Genomic DNA, 16034 nt, shown 5'->3' with positions numbered 1-16034 from the left:
GGAATACTATAAAAGAAATTATCAACTATGCAGTCAAGACATTGTCCACATTATTCTCCAAACTTGAAAAAATACAACTTTTCAACTTCAAAGGAAACTTAACAAACTTGATACATGAAATAGTATCTTTGCCAATTCTAAAAGCAGCAAATTATATAAATTCCCCTCTATCATATACAGTACACTTTTGGAAAAGCACACACCTTGCACTGAATGCTTAGTAATGATCTAATTGCTAAAAGGAGATTCGTTGTTTCGTAAAGATTGTGTGTCTGTAATTCAGTGGAAAGAATAGAAAACAGAACTGGGCAGCAAGAGACTGCTTATGTCATTCTCAAGTTTGCACCAAGTGGAAATAAGCAAACACAGAACACCTTAGGATGCAAAATAAGGTGATGAAATTTCCAGTCACGGCACTCTTCATTTTCAAGACCTGGTAGCCTGAGACCATATGAGTCAACCTCTTATTCTGCCAGAACACTGACTATAAAGTGCTAATGAGATGGTCCATGCTCAGAAATGACAGCTCTGTAAATCCACCACAAGATCCTCTTCCTGCAACTAACCTCCTCCTGCCATCTGATTTTGAATCACCACGCTACAGGTGGTGGGTGGGATCTTTGACCTGGAGACAGCAATAGTAGACTTGGGCAAGCATGCGGGACAGAGGCACGGCTTTAGACAGGACTTCAGTCCTCAAGCAGAGGAGTAGGCACTGACCGCTAGGCTGCTCACTGTAGAGGGAGGCAAGCATTTATGGATTTGCTGGGGTGGGCTAACATTTTCTCTGCAGGATCACAGGAGCTTAAGCTACCGCAGCTGCAGAAAGTACACTTGTGGTGGTTTGAATGGAAACCACCTCCACAGACTCTCCTTCATTTGAATGCTTGGTCCCTAGCTGGTGGAATTATTTAGGGAAGGAGTAAGTGTAGCCTTGCTGAAGGAGGTATGTATGTCACTGGAGATGGGTTTTGAGATTTCAAAAGTCTACAACAGGCCCGTCTGTCTGCCTCCAACTTGCAGACAAGAAGTAAGTTCGTAGCTACTGCTCCTGTGTCATGCCTGCCTGTCTTCTGTCATGCCCCTGCCAGGATGGTCATGGACTTACCCTCTGAAACTGTAAGCAAGTCCCCAATCAAATGTTTTTGTAAGTTGCTTTAGTCATGTTGTCTCTTCACAGCAATAGACAGTAACTACAACACATACAAACGTGAACAGAAGAAAACACGCGCCATGGTTTCAGTGGTCAGCAAGCTTAGGATGCAGGAACTTGTGTGCCTCTGTCACCTTTAAGCTCTGTCTTAACCACAGCCACACATCTGAGAAAAACACAAGGCTCAGTGACACTGTGTTATAATACAATTAATACTAATCCAGAGATCCAAGTTCTCTCAGGTCACTTTTATTAAGAAACACACAATATACAGAAAACATGAGTTCAGAATTGGCTGGACACCTGTAATGAGCCTCCCTGCAGTGTCTGCTGCCTTTGTCATCATTTATATAGCTGTGTCATTACTGTCCTGACCCATAAACATTTTCTTGGGCTCAGTCTTTTTCAGCTACTGGCCTGTCCCCTTTTCATCCCTGTCTACAGTCTTACTAGTATGCCTCTCCTTTGTCTATTACTGGATTACCAGTTCAGCCCACTTACTCTAGCTTTCCTGTTCCATGGGCCACAGTGTTCCTGGCCTGCAACCTCATCATTGGTCACTGAAGAGTAAGGAAGGACACAAACCTCCTCCACAAGTATGTATGCTACAACTTCTGCACCACTCACTGGTCTAACACCATTTGTTTCTCCTCTTTTGTCTCTAGTCACTGCCTAGCTCAGGACAAAGGATTTGACTGTTCATGAAGTAAACTGAGGTGATTTGAATGAGATTTCCCCCCAACTCATATTCTCAGGCATTTGAATATTTGGTTCCCCAGTTGCTAACCCGTTTGGGGAAGTATGTCCTGGAAAAGGTTCATCACTGGAGGTGCGAAGCCATTCCCAGCTCAGCCCCTGCTCTCTGTTTGTGGTTCGAGGTATGAACCTTCAGCTCTCACCTTCCAGCTCCAGTTGTCATGGCTGCCCGCTGCTACACTTCCCTGCCATGATGGTCATGGACTCTTATCCTTCTGGAAATAAACCCTTCCTTCTCTAAGTTCCCATGGCCATGGTGTTTCACCACAGCAACAGAAAAGTAACTAATAGATAAGCCAAAGACAGCTTGTGGTCAGACAGCCAAAGTCCGGTAGGTTACTCAAGCAGGTCTACTTCCCAAACAGGAACCACAGCAATTCCTGACCTGTCCTTTGCCCCCTGGGGGTTCCTATCTTATCTTTCCCCACCTGGCCTTACCCCTGCTCTTCTCTCCATTTTTTTTCTACTCTAACTCTAGGGATTGTGGTGCAGTTCTAAGACCGTTACAATTCAAACCCTTTGCCCTTACTGTTTCCTCTGCTTGGAATACTGTTCCCTAAAATAATGATAAATGAGACCTTCTCCACTCAGGCTTCATCAAAACACTCTAGAAAGTCTCTTGTGACCCCAGTACCTAGACAGGTATGCATACTACCCTTACCAAGATCCATTTTCCTATTAGTAATTCCTGAAATTACATTATAATGTTATTCGCATATTGTCTGTCTCAGTAGAACAAGAATCCTGTGAGGGCTGGGCCTTGGTTTATGAATACCAGGCACTCACTCAACAGAATAACTTAAAAATCAATGGAGATTCTCTAGACAGACTCAAATTCTCTAGACAGTACTCAAATCTATGTCTTCAAAAGACAGTATCTTACTTCCCTCAAATTAGGTAAATACTCCTTAAATATAATTTCTACAGTCCTAAGTAGAATTTACAGGATATCAACAGAGGATTTCTCATCAGTGATTTGGGACCAAAGTTAGTGAACTCTGTAGTGAAACAGGCATCAAATGGGGGCACTGCCAGTGCCATCTTGAGCATGAACGTATAAAGGAGCAGAGCTGAGGTTCCATCTCCAGGAACAGAACAAATGACCAACCTAGCTTTAGAACCCTATTTCCCTCACCCAGTGACTGGCACAGAAATAGGAAGTGACCCAGGTAAGGCCAATCAGAGAGGTTCTTGAGAACTGGGTGGATCCCTGAGGAGGGGCTAAATTCTTCTCATGACTCACTAGCTCTAGAGCTGTGTCAGGCTGAGGAAGTCAGAGATCATCTCTCCTGTGCCTGGAGAGTTGGTCTGAGAACAAAACAAAAGCACAGAAACTAAAAACAAACCCCGAACTGTGAGTGAGGAGAACTATTCCACCAAAGGAGAGATGAGAAAATAAAGAGTGGGTGTTGGCGGTGAATGCCATGGACACCGATTACAATCCAGTACACAGCCTCCTCGAAGGCCGAAGGTACCCTTTCTCTGTTCCGTCCCTTCTTTCAGCTGGTGCTGGTGTGTCCGTCTTGAGGGCAATAGTACAAAGACAGAGCACATCTTTTGGATGAGAATAAAGGAAAATGTAAAAACCCTGTCAGACTAAACAGATGCACATGAGTAGCAGTCAGGTGACTGCTTAATGACTACAGGGCTCCTTTGCCCCCAATACAAGTTTTGGAAGGTCAGGTATGGCAGTTTGCGCCTTTAGTCTCAGCACTGGACAGGCAGAGGCAGGAGGATCTCTGTGAGATGGAGGCCAGGCTACTTTAGATAGTGAGTTCCAGAACAGCCAGGACTATGTAGAGTTACCCAGTCTCAAAAAAACAAAAATTTTAGAGGCAATGGTTAACAGCATTGCAAGAGTATTTAATGTCGCTGAACTGTACTTTAAAAGAGTCAATTTTATGTGATATGATTTTCACTTCAATAAACAAAATAAACAGGCAAAGAATGTGGCAACACATTACTTAATAGAATAAACTTTAAATATAGCATAGTTATTCCCTGGAGGAGGAAACTGAGCCAAATGATACATACATTTTGAAGATCATATTAAACTATTTTCCAGAAAGACAACACCAAACTATAGTCTTATTAAATGTGTATTAGCGACCTTACATGTATCTTATTGGGGTGAGAGACAACAATTTTTTGTGTAGGAGGTTCTTCTATTCATGTGTTGCTTTCATTGGTTAATGAATAAAGAAACTGCTTTGGGCCTGATAGGGCAGAACTTAGGTAGGTGGATAAGACAGAACTGAATGCTGGGAAGAAGGGCAGAGTAAGAGACGTCATGGATCTTCTGCCTGAGACGGACACCGGTTAGAATCTTGCTGGTAAGCCACAGTCACATGGCAATACACAGATTAATAGAAATGGGTTAAATTAAGATGTAAGAATTAGCCAATAAGAAACTAGAGCTAATGGGCCAAGCAGTGTTTTAATGAATACAGTTTCTGTGTGGTTATTTCAGGGCTAAGCTAGCCAGGTAGCCAGAACGAACAAGTAGCCTCTCCTTGCAACAAATTTTGATAATTGATAGGTAAGTGATAATATATTTAAGTTTATATATCTTAGACTATTAGTAAAACATGACATTTCAAATATGGCTACAGCTCATTTCTCTGGTTGTAACGTTATATTTTAATTTTTCTTGATAATGTGTAGAAGTTATTATGTACTAAAGATATAACTAATTCCCCTCTTACAAATTTGACATATTTTTCCACTTTGCTATTTACTTTTGATTTCAGTTGAAGGTGATCTATTTGTGTATGTATTTATTTTAAGAGCACAAGAAAGAAATGGGAATATTCTTGCCAGAATAAATATTTGCAATATGATACATAAAGACACATGCTGAGGAAGATATGCAGACATTCTGCCTCTGCTTCAGAGTTCTTTGTAAATGCTAGAACATCAGGCCTAACTGGTCCACACACACCCTCATCTTATCAGATACAGTCCATAGAAGACAAAGGTTTATGTCGCAAATACAAGCAGACAGAAAAAAACTAATTTAATCCCTAAAAGCATTTTCTTAAGTTCTTCTTTCTTCTTTACAGGTTGAAAATACCATCAATTATTCAATTATTACACTGTAAAAAAAAAATTCTCTTAACAAGAAAAGGTCCTTGGTAACAAAGCGAAAATCAGTTTTGAGTTTTGCAAATTTAAAATCTGACACTAATACTTCTCCAATTTTGTTTCATGAGCATTACCTAAGCCATTCCTCACTACCCTCATCATGGTTTGCCCACAGGATTATTTGTCCCCTTTGTCTACAGAAACACTCCTTTCTTATATCTCCTCTCCTTGGGCACCAAGGACCTGGTATGATGATGATAACGCAATGCAAAGGAAGCTAAAGCACTGTTCTGGAAGGACCATCATCCTTAACTCACAGTCATGTATTAATACATGCTGATGTCTTCTCACAAATAAAATGATGTTTAGGACAGGAAGGCTCTCAAATTCCTTAAAATATCCACATGGGTGGCTAGATACTTCCTAACTCATACTATATGTTCTGAAACTATTGTTTGTTTGTTTAAACTCACTTATTCAGAATTCCACTGCAAATCCTGGCCTACCTAATGCTGCACACATTGCTTGCCACAGAGCTATGACAAACATACAGCTGCTAACTGAACAAGGGACTTTAGAGTTCAGACACTCTGGTCACATAGCTTTAGACAGGGTTCTTAATCTCTATATCATATCTACAACATGTCTCAATTTCATTTGGAAGCATTAAATGAGTTGACATGCAAGAAACCATGGCAGTACTTGGGAACATAGAGAGTGCCAAATTAATATTATTCTTTTTAATGTTTAATATTTTAAATTTATTTTTATTATGTTTAATTATTGAAGGGTATATACACATGACTTCAGGTACCCATGGAAGCCAGAGGCAAGAGATCTGCATGAATCTGGAGTTATACGAGGTTGGGAACTATCTGTCATATGGTCTGGGAACAGAACTCTGGTCCTCTACAAAAGTAGTACATACTCCAACTGCTGAACCATCTCCCCACCCAGGTATTATTATTCTGCATAGAGAACTATGTTACCAAGAGGCATCAAGAGGAACAAGAAGTTGCCGTGTTTGCCATAAGCTGTCAGTTGGAAGATGAGGCAGAACACAAGAATCATGCTTGATCAAAAGAAAATGCATAAATGTCTAATGAGAGGTAAAACACGCTGTAGCAATTCTGCAGAAAGCTAATTTCAGGACAGAGGACAAGACAGTTTATGTGGAACTGTAGTGTAAGTGTGCGTGTGTTTATGTCCTGTCCCAGAAGCACTATAGACACCAGGATGGAAACACTTGACAGGGTCAGAGAAGGTATTTGGTTTGAGTTCTCAGAGAAGGGACAGAGTTAACCATGTGTGAGACTGAGTGGAGGAACTCCCTGGGAGACAAAGGAGACCTAGGGAAGGAAGGCATCTAGGTTTCAGACTACATACAGGTCTGAGCCCTGGGAAAGAGAAAAGGAAAGGACAGGGCTGAGCATAGTGGTCTGCCACGAAGTTCCAAAAGGTCTTGGCCTGAGTAAGGGGAACCTCAAGACAAGGCTCTCTTCTAGCTGCACCTGGGTCTCTACAAAGAAGCTCAGTTTGTTACTCAGCTACAAGCAGCCTGAGGGAAACTCCGCTTTGGAAGAAACTGGCGGATCCAGAGGACTGTCAGTCAGTCACACTGTATGCAGCAGGAACAAGAACCCTACATTCTCAGGACTCGTACAATGGGCCACAAGTAATGTCACTTTGTGTGTCCTTGGCAGAACAGTTTATACATATGCATTGATATGCATGGAACAGTCTCTAATAGCAAAATCAAAGTATATGTCTACTGTTGGAGACTCCTAGGCCTTTAAGTGGTCTTCAATGTCTTCCAGATGCAAACAGTAGCAAGGACACAAAGGGTCACAGTATCTCTGTAGTAAGGCAGATACTTTAAGATACAATTTCTGAATTTTGTCTAATTCTCAATCACCAGGCTCTGATAACGGATCCCTCACCTGAAAATCTGTTTGAACTGATAGATCTTGGAGGCTGACATGAGGTAAAGACAGCCTGCACTGCAGAATACCTACAATACAGCCACAATCTGACACTTACTAAGCTTTCGTGATTAATAAGAGTCACTGACTTGAAGTGGTCCTCTGATTGGCTGGAGAACATGAGAAAAAGCTCCGGATAAGGATAAAGTACTACTGAACAGACCTGTCAATGCTGAGGAGTTACAGCTTACATGAGGTTAAGTCACACAGAAAGCACAGTGAAGAGAAGCACGGTGACCCTTTCGTACCACAGTCACAGCCTGCAGAGATCACCTCCCACAGTGTAGTCCCACCTCATACCAACCCCAGAGCACGTGGGCACAGAGTGGCAGAGCTGGCAACGTGACATCTGCTCTACTAAACTAGGCTCATATTACACAGCTCTTCCCCCTTCTGGCTAAATGCCTTTTCACTCCGGAAAAAGAACAGAAGCAAACCTTACATGTTGCCGAATCTCCTTATTTTAAAAGGATTCGTGACCCCAAAGAGGGAGTATGACATTCCAAGTTCCTATTACCACACCACCAAGAAAGCTGGCTTAGGCAGAGGTCATCACTGACCTCCAGAGAAGAGAGTATGGCATGAGAGCTCCCTCCACATCTCTGCCATCCAGCACTCCGTCCCTGCCCTCTTTACTAGGCCTCCAATGAAAAGACACCCTCCTAACAAGACCTTTTCCTACCCACCCCCACTCTGGGGTGTTTGTGTGTAGTGTGTGTGTGTGTGTGTGTGTGTGTGTGTGTGTGTGTGTGTGCAGGTATGCCTGTGCACTGTTTGGCAGTCAGAAGAGAATGCTGGGTGACTCTAACACTCTCCTTATTCCTTTGAGAGAGGGTCTCTCACTGAATATGGAGCTATGCTGGTAGCCAGCAATCCCAGCCATTCCCATTTCCATTCCACCCAGAGCTAGGGGCCTCTTACATGGATGCTAGGAATTTAAAGTCGGGTCCTTATGCTTGAACAGCCAGTGTTCTAATAGGCTTATGAGCCATCTCTCCAGCCCTCCTCTGCCCCATCCCACTGCAGATCACAGCCTTTCTATTAAATCCTCTTATTACTAACTCAAATTACCCTGGTTCTTAAAAAATACTAAAAATTCGTGTCTCCCCCCTTATAACCGCTCTCAATCTGGAATGCCTCTTACTAGCACATTACCGGGCACCCTTGGGTACAAGGCCCAGACATGCCTTTAGCTAACTAAAGCAGAAGTAGGATGAGACCAATCAATTCTGGGAGCTGGCAGAGATATACTGGACCCATTAGCTCAAGCAGGTTCTACAGCACTCCCATAGGACCCATCTCTGCGGGCTTCCCCTCTGAGTCCTGGATTCAATTTAAGGTCTGTGCTCTCCATACAGTGGAAAGACCAGGTCCTCCTCAGCTGCAAATGGATGGGGATTGCTTTTCTCCTGGCATATAAACTTCAAAAAGAGGCTAGGACTCCCAGACCCTTCCTTAAGAAAAGACATCCTCCTTTTCTGCTTCAAACAAATCATTGGATTCCCACTGTCTACCTATACCCAGTGCAAAAGCCACTGTTTGCTTAATTCCTCGGTGCTTTGCAGAATTGTCTCTGTAAAGCTGTGTTCTCTGCCAATGCCCTATCTACTCCTTGTCCACCAGGCATAGTCCTTTATCTATTATTCATACCCCAACTCAATCCTGACCTTCCTCTGTAAGCACTCCAGACACTTCCAGGAGGCTTGCTGTGACTATCGCTCAGCTGTGACCACCTCCATGGCACCTCCCCTTCTTCCCACTCCACTGTAGGATTCAAAGCCCTGTGTGGACATTTCATCATTTAAGCATCTGCTTCTTCTACTTAACCCTAAGCCTTAATCTTACACCATACTATCTGAATACAGCACACATAGCTTCACACACTAAACAAAACCAAGTTCCCAATTGATTTTTTTTTTCTTTTTGGAGACAAGGTTTCTTTGTGTAGCTCTGGTTGTCCTGGGACTAGCTCTCTATAGACCAGGCTGGCCTCACTCATAAAGATCTGCCCAATTTTGCCTCTAAAGTGGTGGAATTAAAGGTGTCCACCACCATTTCCCAGCCCCAAACTGAATTTACAATCTCAAGAATAAGGTGGCTTGATAAGTGACTGTTTACTACATTTACACATTAATTGTTCTTAATTTAGCAGTAAAATGATTTTGCTCTTTTAGGAAAAATTTAAGGCCGAGAGTGGTGGCACAAGACTTTAATCCCGGTACTCTGGAGGCAGAGCAGAGGATCTCTGTGAATTTGAGGCCAGCTTGGTCTATAGAACGAGCTTCAGGACAGCCAGAGCAGTTATACAGAAAAAAACCCTGTCTTCAAAAAAAAAAGAAAGGAAGGAAAGAAGGAAGAAAGGAAGGAAACAACGAAGGATGGGAGGGAGGGAGGGAGGGAGGGAGGAAAGGAGGGAGGGAAGGAGGGAGGGAAGGAGGGAGGGAGGGAAAAAGACGGATTTAAAGTTTAAATGGAATCAATTGGTATTTTGAAAACCCAACTTTGAAAGAAAAAACCTACAGTTAGCTACAGTTGTACCTATTGTACTCAGTTTGTAGACCAAAGACCAATATTGTAAAGAACTTGAAGAAGTTCTTACACTTGCCCAGGAGTGAAGTGCTTATCAACAAAATAAAACCTTAAATTATAAATATTTATAGGAAAGTATCCCAGGCCTACCAATACTCTCCTTTCTCAGAACAGGTGTTGGAAAGCAATCCTTCTCAGTTATCACACACAGAGCATCTCAGTTCAGATGGCTGCCCTGGGCTCAGCTTTCTCAAGTCTAGACAACCTCAATCCTAGGGGCAGGAATCGTACAAGTATACAATGTTCATTTTACATTCCAGAGGTTGCAGATACAATGGAACAGTGATTGATGAAAAACAAGCAATGGGAATATTATGAAAGTCATTTTGCATTAACTTGGCCAACTAAAAGAGATCAAAACAGGCTTGCTATGACCTGAAATTACAGCTCACAGTCTTTTCTAGTTATAGAATTACTGTCTGTGCAAAAATCTCACTACCTGCCAAGCCTGGACACAGAATCCAGTGGACTGAATGACAAAGCACACTTTTTTTTAAAATCTGTCATGCTTAAGTCAAATAGGATCTTCCAGATCTCTCTGGAACAGACCAGAAGAGAGTTAACAAACGTCACACAATTTTTGCAAGACAGGCAAAAACTGCTGGGCTTTGTTTCTGTATTAACATTCACTCTGATGGGTAAATACTTTCTCTGATGCATAAATATCCTTTGGAAACAGATAACTAGCAAAAGCACAACATTAGCTTCTTTTTTTTTCCTGCTTTTTATTTTGAGTACATCTCACTAAATTTCTCAGGCTGGCCTTGAACTCACCTTGTGGCCCAAACAGCCCTTGAACTTTCAGTCTTCCTGTCTCAGTCTCCAGAGTAAGTAACTTGAATTAAAGGCTTCTATCACCAGGCTGTCCAGCTTTATGAGTATGCATATCAGCTGGTCAGCTGAGGTTGGTAGACAAACAGTTAACTACTGTGCCTCAGTTTCTCTGCTAGAGGTTGAGAGTACTACCTTCACCATAGCTGTGGGGAGAGTGATGAGTTCATCAGACTAAAGAATCATATCGTTGCTTGCTATCCTCTCATTAAGTTCCTGACCCCACATACCACAAGCTCATCCCAGACATTCCACTTGGACCTTCCTTTTCTCACACTCAACTTGCAGTACACCAAACTTGCCATGCCCCATTATTAGCTACGACCCCTCCCCCCAGCTCTATCCAGAATACTCCCATGATTCCAACTGCCCATTACCAATTATCAAACTATAAAAAAGGGTGTGTTGCTAGTTCGGCTAAAGTGAAAAGGGGAACTCTGTTCTAAGGGGAAAACACAAGATGGTTTGAGAGGCATTCCTGTTATCAGAAAAGTAAAGGAGGGTAAGGGGAGGAGGAAGGGAGGTGGCAGAGGGGAGGAGCGCTGAGCATGGTGGCACACACACCGGTAATCCCAGAACTTAGCAAGGGAAGAAAGGAAGATGGAGAGTTTGAGGCCAGCCTAGGCTACTGTGCTCACAAATGTTTGGAACTAAAAACGAGAGGGACAAAACATGAAGAATACTAGTAACTAAATATATGTAGGGAGTCGGGGAGATGGCTTGGTGGGTAAGAACACTTACTGCAGAGTCTAATATGCAGGACTCCAGCTCAAATCCCCAGCACCCATGGTTGCACACACACCTGCAAATTATGCTGGTGGCTGTGGAGATTTAGAGACAGGCTCCCTGGGGCTTCTGGGGCTTTCTGGCCACCAGACTAGCTCTGGGCTCACTGAGACCCTATCTTAAACTCAATGGGGAAGGGAGCGTGACAGAGCAGGACACCTGATGGCCTCTTCTGATCTCCATGTGCATGCACAGACACAAAAGTGTGCATATGCTGCACACATAAACACACACAATAAAACAGTAAACGGCAACATCGAAAACTGCAAGTGAACCTGCCCCTATTTAAAGCAGTAAGAAATATAACACTATACTTTGTTCTGTCAATGGACAGAACATTTGTAAGAAACTTTTCTCTGAGGCAACTCTGAGGTCCAAGTGCTAGCTCTGATTTGACCTGAGTGCCACAGCCTCCTATCCCAAATTATTTCCCATTAGTCACTCCTTAAGCAGCCCACGCTGCACCTAAAGTGTCACTAGTTCTTGCTGCTCTGTCCGGTCATCCTGGCCTTCCTCTTCCAACAATCCATCATCTGCCTGTTCCCCTTGCCACAGTTCTTTCTGGAAACACCTGCCTCCTCCAGTCTCTCCCCTCCTGATCCACTCTTCTGGTGTCTTTGGCAGATGGACAGTTCTCAAGTCTTACCTACTGGCCTGCTAAAAAGTCTCCACAGAAGCTCCTACCTTAAGGAAGGACAAGAGTGAGTTCCAACTCGAGCAAGCCAAACCCTCTCCAATCTGGGCCACCAAGTCTGCATCTGCCTATTTGTTCGGGTATTTGACTCTAACCTGATCTCCACTGGGCTCTGCATAAGGGTCCTGTGTGCCCAGTGTTCCAACTCCCCACTCCCAGGGGATGCAGCAAGAGTCACCTGCCCGTACCATTGCCACATGGACTTCTACTATCAAGTCTTTCACCTTCTCCTGGCTGGAACTGCCCGACCCTACTACACTGCTTTCCCAAATTCAAATCCTACTCTCGCCAACCTATAGTCACTAGCCATATCTGTGCATGTGAAAATGTAGCTAGTAACGACGAGTCAAGTGCTCTGACTGTATAATACATACTGAATTTCAAATAATTCACATAGAATTAATTAACTAATTCATATAGTACTGTAAAACTCTTTGTTAATCCTTACTATTACCTGCTGATACATTAGGCTAAATAAAATACATTAAAATTAATCTCACATGCTTTTGTGTCATAAATGTGGTTATAGAAAAGTTTTAAATTTTATATGGTTGTGAGGAGGGGGTGATTTGTTTGGCTTACTCAGTTACTCTTCTAATGATGATTTAAACAGCATAAGAAGAACTGAAATCGGCTCCTTGTTCATCCCAATGATACATGAAAACCATCTAAAGCACAGTCCTACAAGCGCTGATTTAAAGCATACTGTCAGAACTCAGCAAACTGTCTGAAGGACAGACTACTTTTTATGACAAAAGAGTTAGGCCATTACCAGTATCTAATAAAGATGAAGGGTGGAGAAAATACCTCTTAAAATATGTGTCCTATTAATGGAAGGAGGAAAGTAATGAAGAAGAATCTGGTAAATGCCGGCCCCAAGCCGAAGCCATTACATAAGTACTCACACCCTATCATACCCATTTAACAGAGTAACAAAGCTGAGGTTCAAGGGCAGGCTAAGTACTAGCTCATGCTCTGCAGCTACAAGTGGCAGGGACAGGCTGCAAACCCAGGTCAGTAGCATTATCCTTACATGAAAAAATGCCAGTCCTATTTCACTTGAAGACACGAACATGAAAAGCAAGATTATAAGTGCATATGTAATATGCGATACTAATTAAACCCATTCCCTTCAGTTGCCTTCATATTGACTTAATTCCTATCAAGAACACTGTCTTTCTGAAAGGTAATAACTAAATAAGATATTTGATGCTGTGGGAAACTTTAATGTACTAGTTTTCTTTAAAGTCTTCTAATCACAGTTATAAAGCAAAAGTTTACACTAAATATTATGGCTAGAATTCCTCAAATTTTATTTTTTTTGTAAATAGAGCCCCTATAATTAATGATCACTAATACATAAAGGAAACTCGGCCGTCATCAGCAACAAAAGTATTCCTAATGTAATATCAAAGAACTCTGTTACAAACAATAGTTTAAACACAGATTTTTATCTTTGAGTGATAATAGAGCTGTTATTTTTTTCACATATAAAGATGATCCAGGCTGCAGACAGAGCCTAAGAGCACCTGCTGTTCCTGTACAGAGTTTAGTTCCCAGTACTCATCTCGGGGCAATTCGCAATCACCCCCAGGCGATCGGTCTATTGGCCTCCATGGTTACTGGACTCACTAGCACAAACCCACCACACACACACAATTTAAACTGTATCATAAGGAGATACCATTGACCTGGTTCCCAGGCTATCCCTGCCACTTGCAGCTGAAATGAGGCACACGCCTTAGAGCAAAAATTAGGGACACTCAGACCCGAAGAGTATCCACTTTCTCAGAATCCTAACAAGGACAGCTTATCTCTAAGAGACTCATCTGATCTAGGTTTCTGACTTTATAAAATGTATCCAACTTAATCTTGGGCTTCTAAGTCAGAACAAAGGCTTAAATTCTTTAGCACAGAAAAGGTTCCAACATATCAAATGCCTTAAAATACTGTTCAATCCACTTTATCAAAAATGCCCCTGCAGCATAATCAGATACTAAGGACCCAACACAAAGCACTTGTGTGCCTGGGCATTTCACTACAGGAAGGAGAAAGTTCAACTTACCAAGAAAACCACATTTTGCTTTCAAGAGTCCAGAAACTAATCCCCCTAACAATAACTGGTTTACATTCATCATAAACTGAGCACATGAAGTGGGATCTCCAGGAAGCTGAGATAACAAGCAACTTCATTTGGCAAAAGCTGGTGGGCTTTCTTTTGAGGAGGAGGGATAGTTTTTTGTGGTGGTGGTGGTCATGGTTTTGAGTTTTACTTTCCGTTGGCATGTTGGTTGGCTGGTTTACTGGCCAGTCTCCCACCCAGAGATAATTTACATACTATAAACAGAAATAATTAGCAACTCTCAATCTCATTAACAAAATGCTTAAAATTCTCACCTGCAAAATGAATTCTTTAAGCCCTATTTTCTCAAGTGACAGTCACTCTAAAATTGGGTTTTAATTTTTTTTTTTTTGGTTTTTCGAGACAGGGTTTCTTGGTGTAGCTTTGAAACCTGTCCTGAACTTGCTCTGTAGCTGACCTCGAACTCAGAGATCTGCCTGCCTCTGCCTCTTGAGTGCACCACCACCGCCCGACCTTAAATTTCTATTAATATTATTGTTTCAGTAGTAAATACACATGAAAGAAACATGTCTTTTCCTTGGCCCCAAAATACAGACAAGACTGTCCATAGGCAGGCAAAGATGTTTCTATTTTGAACAAAAGTTAAGACAAACAGAACTAGATCCACATAATACGTAGTCTAGCCAAGCGACACATGACCAGACTAAGCTTTCTAGTCTTTACAGGTCAATTCCAGGCCCACTTAGGCTCTGCAGAACTTCCACCCTGCAGGCCATAAAAAGAGAAGGCTGGCAGGGAGTAATGGCTGTCATTCTGGTTATAAGGGAGAAGCAGCCTCCCTGAACCCAAGAAAGTCTGGGTTCCTCTGAGCAGCGCCCCCTTCACACCAAGAACTCTATGAGCCTGGCTCTCCTCACCCCCAAAATTATTAAATTTCAAAGGGAGGAGGAGGCGGTAGCGGTGCATGCCTTTAATCCTAGCACTCAGGAAGAAGAGGCAGGTGGATCTCTGTGAGTTCCAGTCTGGTCTACAGAGTGAGTTCCAGGACAGCCAAGGCTCACACTCAAATCTAGTAACATTTTAAAAGGAGACTGGTGGCAGTTCAACTAAGTCGGTGATGGGATGGCTTGAGGTCTTGGTCCAATCCAAGCTGTCAAGAATTTAAATTTTTAAAACGAGAGAGGGAGATGCCAGAGGTGCGTGCTCTCGTCCGCTCCACTTGTGCCGGGTTTATTTCCTGGAGAGGACAGGGTATAGTCACCTCTGTGCCTGCCCTCGAGGTTACCCGAGGCTAGGCGCCCAAATGAGAATCTTGACTAAGTTTACACTTGGGGCAACAGGGCAGCGCCCAGGGCTAGCCTACCGCCTTCAGGAACAATGCCTCAAGTGTCCCCGATCTGGGCTAGCAAGGGTCCTGTGCAAACCATCCCCGGTCCCCTGCATCACTCGGACCTGAGAGCCCGCCAGGCCCACGCAACGGGTGGGACCCGATCCTCCGGCAGGTGCCCCTGATCACACAGCCCACGCCCCGCGCCTCACCCAGCAGCGCCCGCAGGTGCTTCAGGCGAGTCAGCACGTCCTTCTTGGGGTCCAGCACCTTCTGCGTGGACTTTTTCACATCTCCGTGGCTCCTTCGGGAGAACATCCCGCCGCGGGGAGCCCGGGCCCCGCCGGCGGGGCAGGAGGCGCCTGCGCCGCACGAGTCACTGCATAGGGTCGCGGCGGGCGCGTGTCGCTCCGGCCACTAGCCGCCCCCCTCCCGACCGCCGCGCCGCCTCAGCCTCAGCGGAGGCTCCAGGAAGGAGGGGCGGGACGAACGGCCAGGGGCGGGGCAGGAAGGCGGTGTCGACGCGAAACCCTCGGCCCCGCCCCACGGGAGCCTCCGGCCCGCCCCTCCGTCACGGCGCACACTCGCAACCCGGACCGTCTCTCCACACTGGCACCAGGCCGCGCGGGGACCTCGCGGGGACGCGCGCCCAGCTCCGAGTCTGCGCTGTGACCTCCAATCAGATTGCTGTATCTTCCACACGGCTACGAGCGAGTGATCCCGCCCCTCTGTGGGCCGCAAGTGCTCCC

At 43.9% G+C, this 16034-nt stretch overlaps 1 protein-coding gene across 3 annotated transcripts in view; it reads right to left on the bottom strand.

The window, feature by feature from the left end:
• Ralgapa2 (Ral GTPase activating protein catalytic subunit alpha 2) overlaps positions 1–15731 on the bottom strand; it is a 271244-nt gene extending 255513 nt beyond the window's left edge. For 2 of the 3 annotated variants that reach the window (XM_085696826.2, XM_085696824.2), the window contains exon 1: positions 15498–15731. In XM_085696826.2, the coding sequence (XP_085552952.1) occupies positions 15498–15603 (106 nt within the window). In that variant the 5' untranslated portion in view covers positions 15604–15731. The remainder of the gene's footprint in view (positions 1–15497) is intronic. The other variant, XM_048455526.3, reaches the window with a different exon arrangement.
• Between the last annotated feature and the right edge of the window lie 303 nt (positions 15732–16034).

Source organism: Myodes glareolus, chromosome 10, assembly GCF_982192425.1.
Source record: "Myodes glareolus chromosome 10, mMyoGla1.1, whole genome shotgun sequence".
NCBI lineage: Eukaryota > Metazoa > Chordata > Mammalia > Rodentia > Cricetidae > Myodes > Myodes glareolus.
Note: the sequence above shows the minus strand (reverse complement) of the source record. Positions and strands in the feature narration are given on the sequence as shown.